General features: G+C 32.6%; 1 protein-coding gene and 1 pseudogene across 1 annotated transcript; both read left to right on the forward strand.

Moving 5' to 3' along the window:
* Positions 1 to 293: 293 nt before the first annotated feature.
* Positions 294 to 2658, forward strand: LOC120136699 (S-adenosylmethionine synthase 2-like). Its single transcript, XM_039152662.1, has 2 exons — positions 294 to 364; positions 1214 to 2658. Exon 2 carries the CDS (start codon positions 1223 to 1225, stop codon positions 2402 to 2404), a length of 1182 nt encoding a protein of 393 aa, XP_039008593.1. The 5' UTR covers positions 294 to 364; positions 1214 to 1222; the 3' UTR covers positions 2405 to 2658.
* Positions 2659 to 8780: 6122 nt separating this feature from the next.
* LOC120136925 lies at positions 8781 to 12289 on the forward strand (annotated as a pseudogene).
* The last annotated feature ends 3678 nt before the right edge of the window (positions 12290 to 15967 follow it).

A 15967-nucleotide genomic window follows, 5' to 3' on the forward strand; every position in this document is an offset into this window, starting at 1 on the left:
ACCAACTCACTCAATAAGCACCCTAGTGATTATATATAATACTTTAAAAAATTTATTTCAATGAAAAAATAATTTGATAATTTTAAAAAAAAAGACGATTTTTTTTTAATTTAATTTAAGAAAAGTCAAATGTCTCGTTCTCACAAACCCCTCACCCGTTCACAAATCAAAGAAGTAGAAGAAAAAAAAGTCCAAACCGAATAAACCAGTAACCGGGCACTTCCATTTTCTCTATAAATACGCTCGTTCGTGGCCTTATTTCGCCGTGCCGTTGAGTTCAGCCAATCTAGAGGTCTGGTCTGCTCAATATCCTCTCTCTCTCTCTCAACCAAACACTCAGATCCGCTAGCAATTCTTTCTCCAGGTTCTCTTTTCTACCTGCTTTATTTCTTTTTATTAATTTTGCTCTGGTTTTCGTTCGTAGTTTTTGCGCTGTTGTTTATCGTAGCAGAGGAAAAACAAGTTTTCCTTTAGAGAAAGCTTAACTGAATTGCTTTAAAATCTGTTGATTTTGGACTTTTTCCGTATTTTGATTTCTGAAAATTTTAAGATTCCGAGGTTTGACTGGATTGTTCATGGGAATTTTACTCCGCAATGTTCAATATGTTTTGGAGTAAGGCTTTGAGTTGAAGATGTCTTAAATTTTGACAGAATATTATGTTTACTTGAAAAGGAGTTTTGCTTTGAGTAGGATCTACTGGATCTATATTTTCTCCTTGCCCTAGTATCTTATATCATTATCGGTATTTCAAATTGAGTATAAAGATTATTTTTGTGATGTTATCACTTTGATTTGGATTTATGTCTGTCACTGGAATCCATAGTATTAAATTGTGATTGATTTATTTCCCAAAAATTACTACGTAGTTTTTATGTTATGGATGCAGTTTACGGTGTCCCAGTGATTTTGAAAAACCTTACCATGCGGCCGTTATACTGTGTTGTGACCAGAGTTTAATACTATTGCCGAATCACTGGTACAACAGTTGCGGTTAATACGTCCTGCAAGTGACTGAATTGCGGAAGCAGTTTTCATTTAGTCCCGTCTTTTGGATTTTGGATAAAAAACAAAAGTAGAAATTAGTGTCCGTAGATGAACATTCAGAGATTTAGAATACTTTTTCACTTGTTTCAGAGGTTTAGAAATTGTTTTAAATAGTTGAACGTAGTAATTGTACTGAGTTAATTTCCTCTGGTATTCTTCCGTGTGTAGCTCATCAGAATGGAGACTTTTCTATTCACATCTGAGTCTGTCAACGAGGGTCACCCTGACAAGCTCTGTGACCAGATCTCCGATGCCGTGCTCGATGCCTGCCTTGCTCAGGACCCTGACAGCAAGGTAGCCTGTGAAACATGCTCCAAGACTAACATGGTCCTGGTCTTCGGAGAGATTACCACGAAAGCCAATGTAGACTACGAGAAGATTGTCCGTGACACATGCAGATCCATTGGATTTGTTTCCGACGATGTGGGTCTAGATGCTGATAACTGCAAGGTCCTGGTCAACATTGAGCAGCAGAGCCCTGATATTGCCCAGGGTGTACATGGCCATTTTACAAAGCGCCCAGAAGATATCGGAGCTGGCGACCAGGGCCATATGTTTGGTTATGCCACCGACGAAACCCCGGAATTGATGCCTCTTAGCCATGTCCTTGCAACTAAGCTCGGAGCACATCTTACCGAGGTTAGGAAGAATGGCACCTGTGCCTGGCTAAGACCTGATGGTAAAACCCAGGTTACCGTTGAATACTACAATGACAATGGTGCCATGGTTCCAGTTCGTGTTCACACCGTCCTCATCTCCACCCAGCATGATGAAACTGTTACAAACGACAAAATCGCCACTGACCTCAAAGAGCATGTTATCAAGCCCGTCATTCCTGAGAAGTATCTTGATGAGAAGACAATCTTCCACCTCAACCCTTCTGGCCGCTTCGTCATTGGTGGTCCTCACGGTGATGCAGGTCTTACTGGTCGTAAGATCATTATCGACACTTACGGTGGCTGGGGAGCTCATGGTGGTGGTGCATTCTCCGGGAAGGACCCAACCAAGGTGGACAGGAGTGGAGCTTACATTGTAAGGCAGGCTGCCAAGAGCATTGTAGCGAACGGGCTTGCCCGTAGGTGCCTCGTGCAGGTCTCTTACGCTATCGGTGTGCCGGAGCCCTTGTCTGTCTTTGTGGACAGCTACGGAACTGGAAAGATTCCGGACAAGGAAATCCTCCAAATCGTAAAGGAGAACTTTGATTTCAGGCCTGGTATGATCACCATCAACCTGGACCTCAAGAGGGGTGGCAATGACCGGTTCTTGAAGACAGCTGCCTATGGACATTTTGGAAGGGACGACCCAGATTTCACATGGGAAATTGTGAAGCCCCTTAAATGGGAAAAGCCTCTATCTTGAACTCGAGCTTTGCCCTGCCTCTGCTGCTCATCGGTGCTTGCTCGTTGACGGAGCCGAATAATTCGTATTTTCGTGACTATTAGCATTCCCCAAAATATCTAATCTCATTCATATGATGGCCTATTCATTTTCATTTTCATTGTTGTTTTACAATGGTTTTGATTTATGCATCTTTTATCAATGTCGGTGTTGCAAAAAATGTACGAGGAATTTGCTTATATTTATGGCACTGGGATTCACAATCTTCCCTCCTATTAACTATGATTGCTCATGGAATTCGCTGCACTTACAGCAACAGTGATTGATAATCTTTGCTTTGGGATAAATTAAATGATCTTAAGCTACCACCATTTTTAAAAATTGCAGCAGAAAAGCAACAACGTTAGTTAAATGCTTAAATTTGGTTTCATCCTCGGACCATCCTATGTATCCTTTTTAGGTGATAACAAAGTAATATCTATTCAAAATTTTCTTAAATTATTGGCAATATATATACCCTACAAATATCACATTCAAACCCAAAACTTAAAAAAAAAAAAACTTTCCTTTTATCTTGAAGCTTGCCGTAACTGCTTACATTCCTATGAATTAGAGTGAGAGGTACCCAAGACAATAAACTTTTTTTTTATAAATCTTAAATGTAATCTTAATCCTATTTAGAGGCGATTCTAAAAAAAAAGAGAATGTTTTTAGCGAATCGAAAGGAATATAAATGAATAAAGATAAATAATTTGTTCAACCGATTAATATATTTGCTCACGAAGGAACAAATTATAGATAGAATTAAAGAAATTATTAGATATAAATCGACGGGAAGGAACATTAGAGTGAAAAATGTAAATAATAGTATGTAGTAATTGAGGGTTAGTTGATTTTGTTAGCAATGTATAAAATATAAGAATAACATATGATTTTACGTCAATGGTATAAACATTTATCGATGAGTATTGGCATAAATGGTTGGGATTTAGAAATTTAAGTTTATAAGGTCAAGTTCGAATCTTATCAACGTCACTATTGGTGGATACTTTGTAAATTTCAATTGAGTTTTGGTTATGATTTGGTCCTTAACAGGAGAGCCACATTGACCTAAACTTTTATGTAACAAAAAAGTAGTACAAACATTTAAAAATATGGGTAAAATATAGTAATGGTCACTGAACATTTCAGAAGCTTGTATTTAGGTCTCCCAACTTTTAAAACTTGCAATACAGTCCCCCAACATTTATTCCATTTGCAATATGGTCCCCCAACTTAAATCACTGTTAGAAAATTAGGGTAAATTATATAAACGGTCATTGAACTTTCAAGGCACTTGAATTTAGGTCCCCAACTTTTAAAACTTGCAAAACAGTCCCCCAATAATTTTATTTTCTTATTAAATATAGATGTATAGAAAATATAAATGATTCAATTTATATTTAAATGTATGAATCATTTATATTTTTGATATATTTTATTTTTCTTGTATAAACTAGTATTTAAAATATGTTTATATTTTAATCAAAATATTTCAATATACGAATAAAAATATATTTATATAAATGTATATTTATATTTAGATGTATAAATAAAAAAATATATTCATATATTAATGTATGAATCATTTATATTTTTTGAATATTTTATTTTTAATAAGAAATTAAAATTATTAATTATATTAGAAATACTCAACTTAAGATTATATATAATCATGAATTATAAATATGAAAAATATAATTATTAAATTTAGTTTAAAAATATATAAATCTTAAATTTATTCTTTTAAAATATTGTATCAACTAATATTTAAAAATATATTAAATCTACCAAACAATTTATCAAATATAATATTTTTTATTGTAAAAAAATACAATATTTTCCCATCATTTATTGCTTTCAAATTTTTTGCCGAAGTTCAAATCTCATTATTTCCATTTTCCATTATATTCTTTTTTTTTCTGGCATTGGTCATACTATTAGTATATGTATTATTGTATATCTCTTAACACAAACGATGGTGTTAGCTTAGTGGCTCCACCCTGTATCTTTCATTTGCGTGACTCAGGTTTGAGTTTGCCCAAGACCCAAATTTTACTTCTTTGTAACTTAATTTTCTTCTAATTAGGTGGTGACACGTGTCACCAATAACATATATCATGATCATGTGTTAACACATGTCAGATCCTGGTTAAATGATTAATTTATTAAATTTTATTTAATTTAGGACCAAATTGATAGCATATATAAATAATTAGGTGGTGACATGTGTCACCAATGACACGTGTCATGATCATGTGCTAACACATGTCAGATCCTAATTAAATGATTAATTTATTAAATTCTATTTAATTTAGGACCAAATTGATTATATAAATAATAAAGACTGAATGTATAATAATGTCAATTCCTTTTAACTGCCACTTCATCATTTGTATCAATTGGTAACGACTAGTGGCTTAGTTGAAACAGTTAAATAATTATGTTGTATGATTGATAAATTTAAAAGATCGATGACAAAAGTAAAAAGGGCTAGATAGTTAAGTTGTCAACCTAGTAGTTTACACTTTTATTTATACGTCAAAATAACATTTTATAAATTTAAAATTCGAATTATTTTCAACCTCTTCTATATCCTAACTACTTTTTTTAATTAAAAAATTTCTTCAACGGATAAAAATTATACTATTATATTTATATAAAAATACGTATCGCATGAAATAAGATGAAATTAAATAATAATAAATCTGACATAATTGAATTTAATTGAATTATTTTGGAATTTAGGGTTTAGAATGAAATTGAATTACTTTGGAAATTGGGGTTTAGAATGAAATTGATGATTGTTTTGCAAGTTTTAAAAGTTGGGGGACCTAAATTCAAGTGTCTGAAAAGTTCAATAACCTTTTATATAATTTACCCTAATTTCTAAAGTTGGTTTAAGTTGGGGGACCATATTGCAAACGGAATAAATGTTGGGAGACTGTATTGCAAGTTTTAAAAGTTGGGGACCTAAATGCAAGCTTCAGAAATGTTCAGTGACCATTACTATACTTTACCCTAAAAATATTAAAACTTTATAAAATATAAAATTGTAAAAAAATTACAGAATATAAAATTAAATCCGTAATAAACAAGATTTAAATTATAATAAAAATTGGGTCCTCTCAATTTATTCATGCTTACGGACGATGTTTCTAGAATATTAGTATATATTTTATTCTTTTTATCTTTACTGTGATTTGTTATAATTGAATAAAATTTTTAAAATTTCTATTTGAAAAAAATATCACAATAAGTTACTACTATTCAAACGGGTAAACTACACATTTAGTATTTCAACGGGGTTAGTTCAAGTGGTAAGCAACTTGATATCGCTTAAGCAATGTCTCAGGTTTGAGTCCTTGTGTTTGCAGAAAATTCCCCCTGAGAGACTCACACACTGAAGCCAGATGTGTGACCCGGTCAGTCCAGATTAGTTAGGGCGAAGCCTTGGAACTGGAGGGCAACAAAAAAAACTTTAATTTGTTTCAAAACCACACCTAGCATTTACTTTTTATTTTCGTACCTCACCATTAAAAACTTAACAGAACTATTGAGTAGTTAAATTAGAGTGATTAAAATAGGAGTAATTTGAAAGTTGAGTAGTCAAATTTAAAATTTTTAAACTTTAGTGACTAAAATAGGAGTGAGGAGATAGTTGAGTGATGAATGATGTAATTTACTCATAAAAATGTAATGCCGTTAAGTTTTTTTTACGTTTGGGTACTAAAATGAAAAAAAAAGTAAATGTTATGTGTGGTTTTGAAACAAATAAAAGTTTAGATACTAAAATGAAATAAAACTGATAGTTTATATATTAAACGTGTAGTTTACTCTTTTCTAATTTATATAAAATTTGGGTTAATTACCACATCCATACATGGAGCATATCAAATTCTCAATTTCAAACATAATGTTTTAAATTTTATCGATTTCATACATGGTGTTTTCTATCGTTAACAAATTCACATACTTCCGTCATGAAAGATGACGTGGAGCCCTGTGATCACTAACAAAATAACACATGGAAACTACTATGGAAGTAGATGCACTATCCCTTTGTATTATTTTTTTGTTAAACTCCGTTTAAGGAGCTAGTAAATGAACCACCCTTTATCATATTTTGTGCAACTTTATTTTAGAAGGCAGTCATGACTTTATATATTTTGTTCAATCTTGAATGAAATTGGTCAGCTTTATATATATTGTTCAATTTTGAATGAAATTGGTCAGCTTTATATATTTTCTTCAATCTTGAATGGAAATTTTGGTCAACTTTGTTGAAGGTTAACAATGCAATATAATACAAATTGTAAGTTGATAAAATAAAAAAGTATAGCACTTAACACATTTTTACACTTTAAGTATATATATCTCCCAAAAAGTGTAACACTTAACACATATTTGTACCAGTGTAAGTGAATAAAATAAAAAGGTGTAGCACTTACTACATACTTAATTACATCGGTGTAAATATGTATATCTCCCAGAACGTGTAGCACTTAATATATACTTACACCGGCGTAAGTATGTATATCTCTCAAAAAGTGCAGCACTTAAGACATACTTACACCAGTACAAGTAAATAATATAAAAAAGTGTAGCACTTAAGACATACTTACACATGTGTAGGTATATATCTACCAAAAAAGTGTAACACTTAACATATACTTACATCAGTATAAGTATGTAATCTCCTAATATTATTATAAATTAAATTTATTAATTTTTAACCGCTCATTTATCAAATTCGTAACCATAACCTTAACTTTAATCATTAACCATCATTTTTAATGATTCAATTAATTGAAACCGTTTAGCATTGACGGTTCAATTAATTAACTTGTTAAATGTAACGGTTATACCGTTTAATGATTATGGTTAAAGATTATGGATTTTTTTAACACCCATACCGTAAATTTGCAATAGATGTGTAATAAAGAACATTTCATAAACATCATGTTATTCAAGTACACCAACCTTGTACAACTAAAGCAAGCTTAAGGTTAACAAGAGCATAAAAGTACACATGGAAAACAACTAAAATAACCTTGTACATTACATCGACCTTGGGCACTTTGTAAGATGAGCCATTCTAATCTATGAATTACCCATGGAAAACAGTATACCAAAAAACATAAAAAATAATATCTCAAATTTGTACATACAAGCTTCACATTTGACTTTCCTCAACTTCTCTTCTACCTCCAACAATTTTGAATCATCACTTACACAACAATCTCTTTTGCATTTCAGCCATACTTGAGCAAGTTCCCTTAACAACATGCTATTTTTTTTCATAACTTCAAGAAGAATGTCCTTTTCTTATTTGTCTCCAACATCTTCATCAACCCAATGATTAAATATACATCCTTCCTCTTGCATCACATTTCATAAATCTAGTTCAAAATAATAAATAAAATTTCATTACCATTATCACAAATTTCATAACAATGTCGCATTTCGTCAATCCATGAAGAAGAATTAACATAGAACCAATTTTGGAAATCAAAGTGTTGACACAGTTTTTCGCCCGGATGGGAAAAAAATTAGTACGACTAAAAAATGAATAGGTTTTTTCTTTGAAAAGATTTGGGAAATGTTGGGAGTCGCCACCAACCATTTTAAGGTGCGATCGGGACACCATAAAAATCGGGTAATTTTAATAAAACATTTTTTATTTTATCAAAATACCAAGTTTAGGGTCTTTGAAAACCAGAAAATGAGTTTAGGAGTCAATTACGCGTGGGGAAGGATTAACACCCTCACTGCGCCTAAAAATTGGTACCTAGTTGATTACCCTATATTTAAGAAATTAGAAATCTTGAGTTCAAACTTTATTTAATCTAATATTAATTATGGATGAATAGTTGAAAAGAATGTTCGTTTATTTAAGCCAATAGTGTTCGCCCCCTAACATGAATGTGGGAGATCAACTATTATGCCCAATAACCGGACATTTCCATGACTTTAAAAAATCTTGATGCAGTATTAAAAAGGATGTCGACCTATTTCGGGAATCACCAGTAGTCACCCCTGAACATACTTGCGGGCGATATACCATTGATTTCTTGGTAAATTAACATTTCTTTAGTTTTGAAATAGAAATGCAATCAAATAATCAATCATGATGCAATCTCAATTTATTCATGCTTACGGACGATGTTTCTAAAATATTAGTATATATTTTATTCTTTTTATCTTTAGTGTGATTTGTAATAATTGAATAAATTTTTTAAAATTTCTATTTGAAAAAATATTACAATAAGTTACTACTATTCAAACGGGTAAACTACACATTTAGTATTTCAACGGGGTTAGTTCAAGTGGTAAGCAACTTGATATCGCTTAAGCAATGTCTCAGGTTTGAGTAATTGTGTTTGCAGAAAATTCCCCCTGTGAGACTCACACACTGAAGCCAGATGTGTGCCCCGGTCAGTCCAGATTAGTTAGGGCGAAGCCTTGAAACTGGAGGGAAACAAAAAAAACTTTAATTTGTTTCAAAACCACACCTAGCATTTACTTTTTGTTTTCGTACCTCACCATTAAAAACTTAACAGAACTATTGAGTAGTTAAAATAGGAGTAATTTGAAAGTTGAGTAGTCAAATTTAAAATTTTTAAACTTTAGTGACTAAAATAGGAGTGAGAAAATAGTTGAGTGATGAATGATGTAATTTACCCATAAAAATGCAATGTTGTTAAGTTTTTTTACGTTCGGGTATTAAAATGAACAAAAAAAGTAAATATTATATGTGGTTTTGAAACAAATAAAAGTTTATATACTAAAATGAAATAAAACTGATAGTTTATATATTAAACGCGTAGTTTACCCTATTATAATTTATATAAAATTTGGGTTAATTACCACATCCATACATGGATTATATCAAATTCTCAATTTCAAACATAATGTTTTAAACTTTATCGATTTCATACATGGTGTTTTTTATCGTTAACGGATTCACCTACTTCCGTCATGAAAGATGACGTGGAGCCCTGTGACCACTAACAAAATAACACATGGAAAGTAGATGCACTGTCCCTTTGTATTTTTTTTTTGTTAAACTCCGTTTAAGGAGCTAGTAAATGAACCACCCTTTATCATATATTGTGCAACTTTATTTTAGAAGGCAGTCATGATTTTATATATTTTGTTCAATCTTGAATGAAATTGGTCAGCTTTATATATATTGTTCAATCTTGAATGAAATTGGTCAGCTTTATATATTTTCTTCAATCTTGAATGGAAATTTTGGTCAACTTTATTGAAGGTTAACAATGTAATATAACACAAATTGTAAGTCGATAAAATAAAAAGTATAGCACTTAACACATTCTTACACTTTAAGTATATATATCTCCCAAAAAGTGTAACACTTAACACATATTTGTACCAGTGTAAGTGAATAAAATAAAAAGGTGTAGCACTTACTACATACTTAATTACACCGGTGTAAATATGTATATCTCCCAGATCGTGTAGAACTTAATATATACTTACACCGGCGTAAATATGTATATCTCTCAAAAAGTGCAGCACTAAAGACATACTTACACCAGTACAAGTAAATAACATAAAAAAGTGTAGCACTTAAGACATACTTACACATGTGTAGGTATATATTTACCAAAAAGTGTAACACTTAACACATACTTACATCGTTATAAGTATGTAATCTCCTAATATTATTATAAATTAAATTTATTAATTGTTAACCGCTCATTTATCAAATTCGTAACCATAACCTTAACTTTAATCATTAACCATCATTTTTAATGATTCAATTAATTGAAACCGTTTAGCATTGACGGTTCAATTAATTAACTTGTTAAATGTAACGGTTATACCGTTTAATGATTATGGTTAAAGATTATGGATTTTTTTAACACCCATACCGTAAATTTGCAATAGATGTGTAATAAAGAACATTTCATAAACATCATGTTATTCAAGTACACCAACCTTGTACAACTAAAGCAAGCTTAAGGTTAACAAGAGCATAAAAGTACACATGGAAAACAACTAAAATAACCTTGTACATTACATCGACCTTGGGCACTTTGTAAGATGAGCCATTCTAATCTATGAATTACCCATGGAAAACAGTATACCAAAAAACATAAAAAATAATATCTCAAATTTGTACATACAAGCTTCACATTTGACTTTCCTCAACTTCTCTTCTACCTCCAACAATTTTGAATCATCACTTACACAACAATCTCTTTTGCATTTCAGCCATACTTGAGCAAGTTCCCTTAACAACATACTATTTTTTTCATAACTTCAAGAAGAATGTCCTTTTCTTATTTGTCTCCAACATCTTCATCAACCCAACGATTAAATATACATCCTTCCTCTTGCATCACATTTCATAAATCTAGTTCAAAATAATAAATAAAATTTCATTACCATTATCACAAATTTCATAACAATGTCGCATTTCGTCAATCCATGAAGAAGAATTAACCTAGAACCAATTTTGGAAATCTAAGTGTCGACAAAGTTTTTCGCCCGGATGGGAAAAAAACTAGTACGACTAAAAAATGAATAGGTTTTTTCTTTGAAAAGATTTGGGAAATGTTGGGAGTCGCCACCAACCATTTTAAGGTGCGATCGGGACACCATAAAAACCGGGTAATTTTAATAAAACACTTTTTATTTTATCAAAATACCAAGTTTAGGGTCTTCAAAAACTAGAAAATGAATTCAGGAGTCAGTTACGCGTAGGGAATGATTAACACTCCCACTGCGCCCAAAAATTGGTACCTAAAGTGTCAAATTATGAAGCTTAGTGAGCCCAAAGGTTTAGACCTAAAAATGGAGGCTCTGAAATTAACCCTAATTGAGTTTTACAAATTATTTAGTCAAATAATCGAACTGGTCCTCGTAGCTTATCGTTCTCCGCTTATGCTCTTTCTGGTGACAAGCTCGTTTCCAAAACGGTTATTGTTTCCCATCAATTGAAACGAACACCATGGATTGTTTCCCCGAAAGCTGTTTCTGGTTCCCATAACTCGCAAACATGTCTCGGCCCTGACGCTAGTTGAAGTGTTTTGGGGGTTATTTTGGGAGGCGAAGCAGGGACAAGGCTTTACCACTAACAAAGAAGAGAGCTAAGATGATTGTTCCATTATGAGCCAATTATAGGCTAATTAATATTACTGTTAGTAATTGCTTTAACAGTAACATATCCAAAACCTATGTTCTCACCCGGTTCAATTATGCTTTTCTCAATCGCCATCTCTCCCGCATATATGCAAGTAATATGGATGGCTACAAGAATGAAGGGTTCGTCGAGGTTCTTGCTGCTCAGCATAGTCCTAAGAACCCAATTTGGTTTCAGGGGACTGCGGATGCCGTGAGGTAATATTTGTGGCTGTTGAGGAGCATATTGTCATGTAATTCTTGGTTCTTGCTGAGGACCATTTATATAGAATAGATTATGAAGAGTTTATTCAAGGGCATAGAGAGATCGATAATGATATCACCGTAGTTGCATTTCCAATGGATGAAAAATGGGCTATTGCATTTGGAATGAAGAAGATTGATGAAGAAAGGCGGATAATTGAATTTGCAGAGAAATCGAAAGGGGACCAACTTAAAACTATGAAGGTTTTGATGATGAGAGAGCAGCTAACCCTCGATGAAACTAGCCATGCGACACGTAACATGCATAGAGGATGCTGTCATCTTCATGGCACTCGCGGCTGCCGTTGACCATAGCTTTGGTTTTTGGTTCATTGCCATATGGATACAACTAGATTTAATAATTGAGAGTGGTGCATGCAAGGGACACTCCACGTGGGTTATGTGGCAATGCTCCACACACCAATTACTTGCAAAATGGGATTATGATTCCAAAAAGGAAAATCACGTGGGTAGTGCCTTAAACAAAATATAGTGGGAAATCGCATCATGAGTCTTCAAGGCTTGGTAAGAACTTGGCCTTGTCTCATAGTTTCCTTTAGTTTTAGTTTATGGCTCAATAGTACAAATTAATTCGGTTCAGTCCCTAATTTTTAGTGATTAATTATTAAAGTAACCCCACATGTATTCTATTATACTAATTGGGTTTCCAAATTATTATTTTGATTCTAATAAGCTATCTTTATGGCGAGAAAAATTATTTGGATACGAGTTGGTAATTTTGATGGTCTGGATCGAGAATAAAATATTGGAAGTTGAATAAAAGATCGAGGGCGTTCGAATGGAATTTAAATGGTCGACCAGTATGACACAGAAAATCGAGATAATACTTTACTACCTCTTTATGCTTTATAGAACATGTTGGTATTGGTAAATGCATGAATGAAAATGTTTGGTCTCATATGTGTAATTAATGAAGATCTACACTAGATACGAATACGGTAGAAAGTAAGTAACTGAATATGGCTCAGATGACTATTATAAGAAATTGAAGGACACTTGAAATTAAATTACAAGTTCTGGAGTTAAGTGATAAAAGAATCAGCCATAGATATGTATATTATAATTTATCTCATTAAAGGTACTTAGATGATAAATTATGAGAATATTTTGAATAGGTAAAATTACGAAATTACCCTTATGTTGGAAAATGACAAGAATTGTCCCTGGAAGTGGATTAATAAATCTGAAAAGAATGATTGATATGCTAAAACTATTGATGTGCATAAGAAATGTTAGTTTTACTTGGAAATTATGGATAACCAGTCTTTAACCCCAAGAAGGTTTATGCTAGATACTAGAAGTCTTTTAAGGAATTATTTCAAGATCAAAGAATGTTCGAGGAAGCAATTAATCATAGGATCTTTATATTATATTATTTTCGTTAAGAGCTAATATTGAAATTATTTGGTTAAGAAATTACGAAAATGCACTTGAGAGGTAAAATAGTCAGAGTTGACCCTGAAGGAGAAAGTACTTTGAGGATTTGTACTTAACTCGATTAAGTACGAATTTAATTATTAAGATCCTGTCTTTGTAAAGAAAAATCAATATTTTTCGTTTGTAAAATCCGAGAAGGCACTTGACCCAAAAATATTCGAGTTATGAGTAAATACCTAAAGAACAATTTATTGGAGAGTGCTCTTTTATCAGAATTGTTCGAAAGGACTGGAATAAATGATAAGTTTGAATTAAATAATAAGACCGAACGGAAGGAAATGATTGAAATATTCTAGATTTATAAAATGAACAAAATACCCCTGGAATGGAAATGACTCAAGAATGTCACCAAGCTTAGGAATGAATGGATATACTCAAGCTTTGAAATGAATAGAAAAACGTTGAGCACCAAAATGACCAAAATACCCTATTGGCCTAGAATAAGTAAATGTCTTGGATTAATTAAGGAATCCAAATAAACATGGATGTTGAACGCAGTTTAAGTGATCAACCAACGTTAGTGCTATATCATTACCTGAATGATATAAGTACCACTTGAATGTTTGTTCATCTTCTCAAATTTGGATCGATGATAATTCTAGAAGTACTTGGCTCAGCTCAACTCTAGAGCGCATACAGTACTAATAAATGGGTATTCATGAGTCAAATCAACCACGAATACCATAATGACTTTATTATATGAATAAATTGAACTGAAATGAAGTACAACGTGTATTTGAAATTCAGAAACGTTTGAATTATTCTGGAAAACTTTAAACTAATCGGGATAGACTTGCTTACTAAACGAACTAAGTAACATCAATGACTGAGGATTAAATAGGTGATTGGATGAGTTTGGAAACACTGTTGAACTTATATGATGAATTATCCTTATGGGTTATGAGCCATGGATCAAGTACGTCCGTATTTCCTGTTATTGTTGAAACGTGGAAATGAAATAAAGACCGTTGGAAGATTTATTCAGTGATGATTATGAGGATGATCTATTGATCTGCATTATGGTATTAAAGAGTGAATACACTGGAAGGATAATGAATTGACTTGTTGACATGCATCAGTTTGGGAGTTGTGTAACTCGATTTGTTTGATAATATGATCGATAATCATAGATTGTAAATGACTTGAATCTTCGATTCTATATTTTCATCTAAAATCACTTCGGTCATGTTGGAAAACGCAAGTAACGCAGAAGGAAAAGATTCTGAATACCACATTTGGTTCAATTGGGCTGAAATCCTATGAATTCAAAGTATATTTCTGAATACCCCTGATTGTTTGGGTAATGGAATCACTCGCAGTAAATCTGAATTTAGAATTATCCTGTATAAAGGTTCCTGGACGTTTTCCTGATGCATATAGAAACTTAGTGGAATTCTAAAATTATCAATTTGAAATGTCTGATTAGATCAGTTAGAAATCGATTCTCTTCAATAAGATCTTATTATTGGAATCCGATCAAATTGCACAAGTTCATGTTATCCATATTGATAACTACAAAATGCATCTGAAAAATAATTGAATTCTCTAGTGTGTTCCTTATATTTAGAAAAATTGTTTTATTGTTTTAACATGTGGTACACTGAAATCTATGGTTACTGTTTTATGGATGCACCGACTTAACGGTGATAGCTTATGGATTTGTATCATTGTATAAACTGTATCTTGGAGATACAGATTTGTAAAGTACAACTCTGATCAAGCTAGAAAATTTTTATGGACCTAATGTGACTCTTAGGTAGGCTCTGCGGCCCTGAGATCATTCTTGGGTAGGCCCCACGACCCTAAGATGTGTTCTTAGGTAGGCCCCACAGCCCTAAAATCTATCTTGGGTAGGCTCTCAGGCCATAAGATGTTCTCTTAGGTTAACTCTTTGTAAGATGGTTTTAAAATACGAGTTTAAAAAGCTCCACTACAGTATGGTTTATGGGATTTTACTGAACTATCATTTGATTAGTGTACCTATTATGGATTTATCGTACTGATGGAACACACTAGGCATCCTATTCGACCTTATGAAAACGTGATAGTATGAAAGGTTTCTTATGAACTGAGATTCATGGCTTCTACTCGATGAACTTCTAAGGGAACCCCAAATTATTCCGCCCACTGGTATACGTATGATTCAATAAGGAAATTATGGCTTCCCATTTATCTGCATGTCATATAGCATCATCTGGTAGTTTTGTATTACTGAGCTTTCCGAAGCTCACTCTATTACTCAACATTGCAGGTTAAAAGAATTGTACCAGTGCAGCTATCGACATCAGTAAGGGGAGTTCTTCCAGCGTTGTTGCAGAGTATGGTACATGTGATTAGGGGGCATGTAATTGTATTTTGATTTATATACGAGTCTGGAAATCTATTTTATTTCTGCATACTGATAAATCATTTTATAAGTTACATATTTTTATAAAAGTTTTAAATTTTCTGCCATTTTTACAGTGGGTCGCTCCGGTGGGCCTAATGTGACATCCCAGATCGGATCGGGCTATCCGCATCAGTTTGAGGGGGTTACAACGTCTCGAACTGTATTCAATGAATATCAATAGTCTTATGCTGACAACGACAATCAAAGACCTTTATGAGAAAAGCTTTTAATTTTTGAAATACTATATATATATATAATATACTTAAATTCATTATTTTATA

Source organism: Hibiscus syriacus, unplaced genomic scaffold (assembly GCF_006381635.1).
Source record: "Hibiscus syriacus cultivar Baekdansim isolate YM2019G1 unplaced genomic scaffold, ASM638163v2 tig00110637_pilon, whole genome shotgun sequence".
Lineage (NCBI taxonomy): Eukaryota > Viridiplantae > Streptophyta > Magnoliopsida > Malvales > Malvaceae > Hibiscus > Hibiscus syriacus.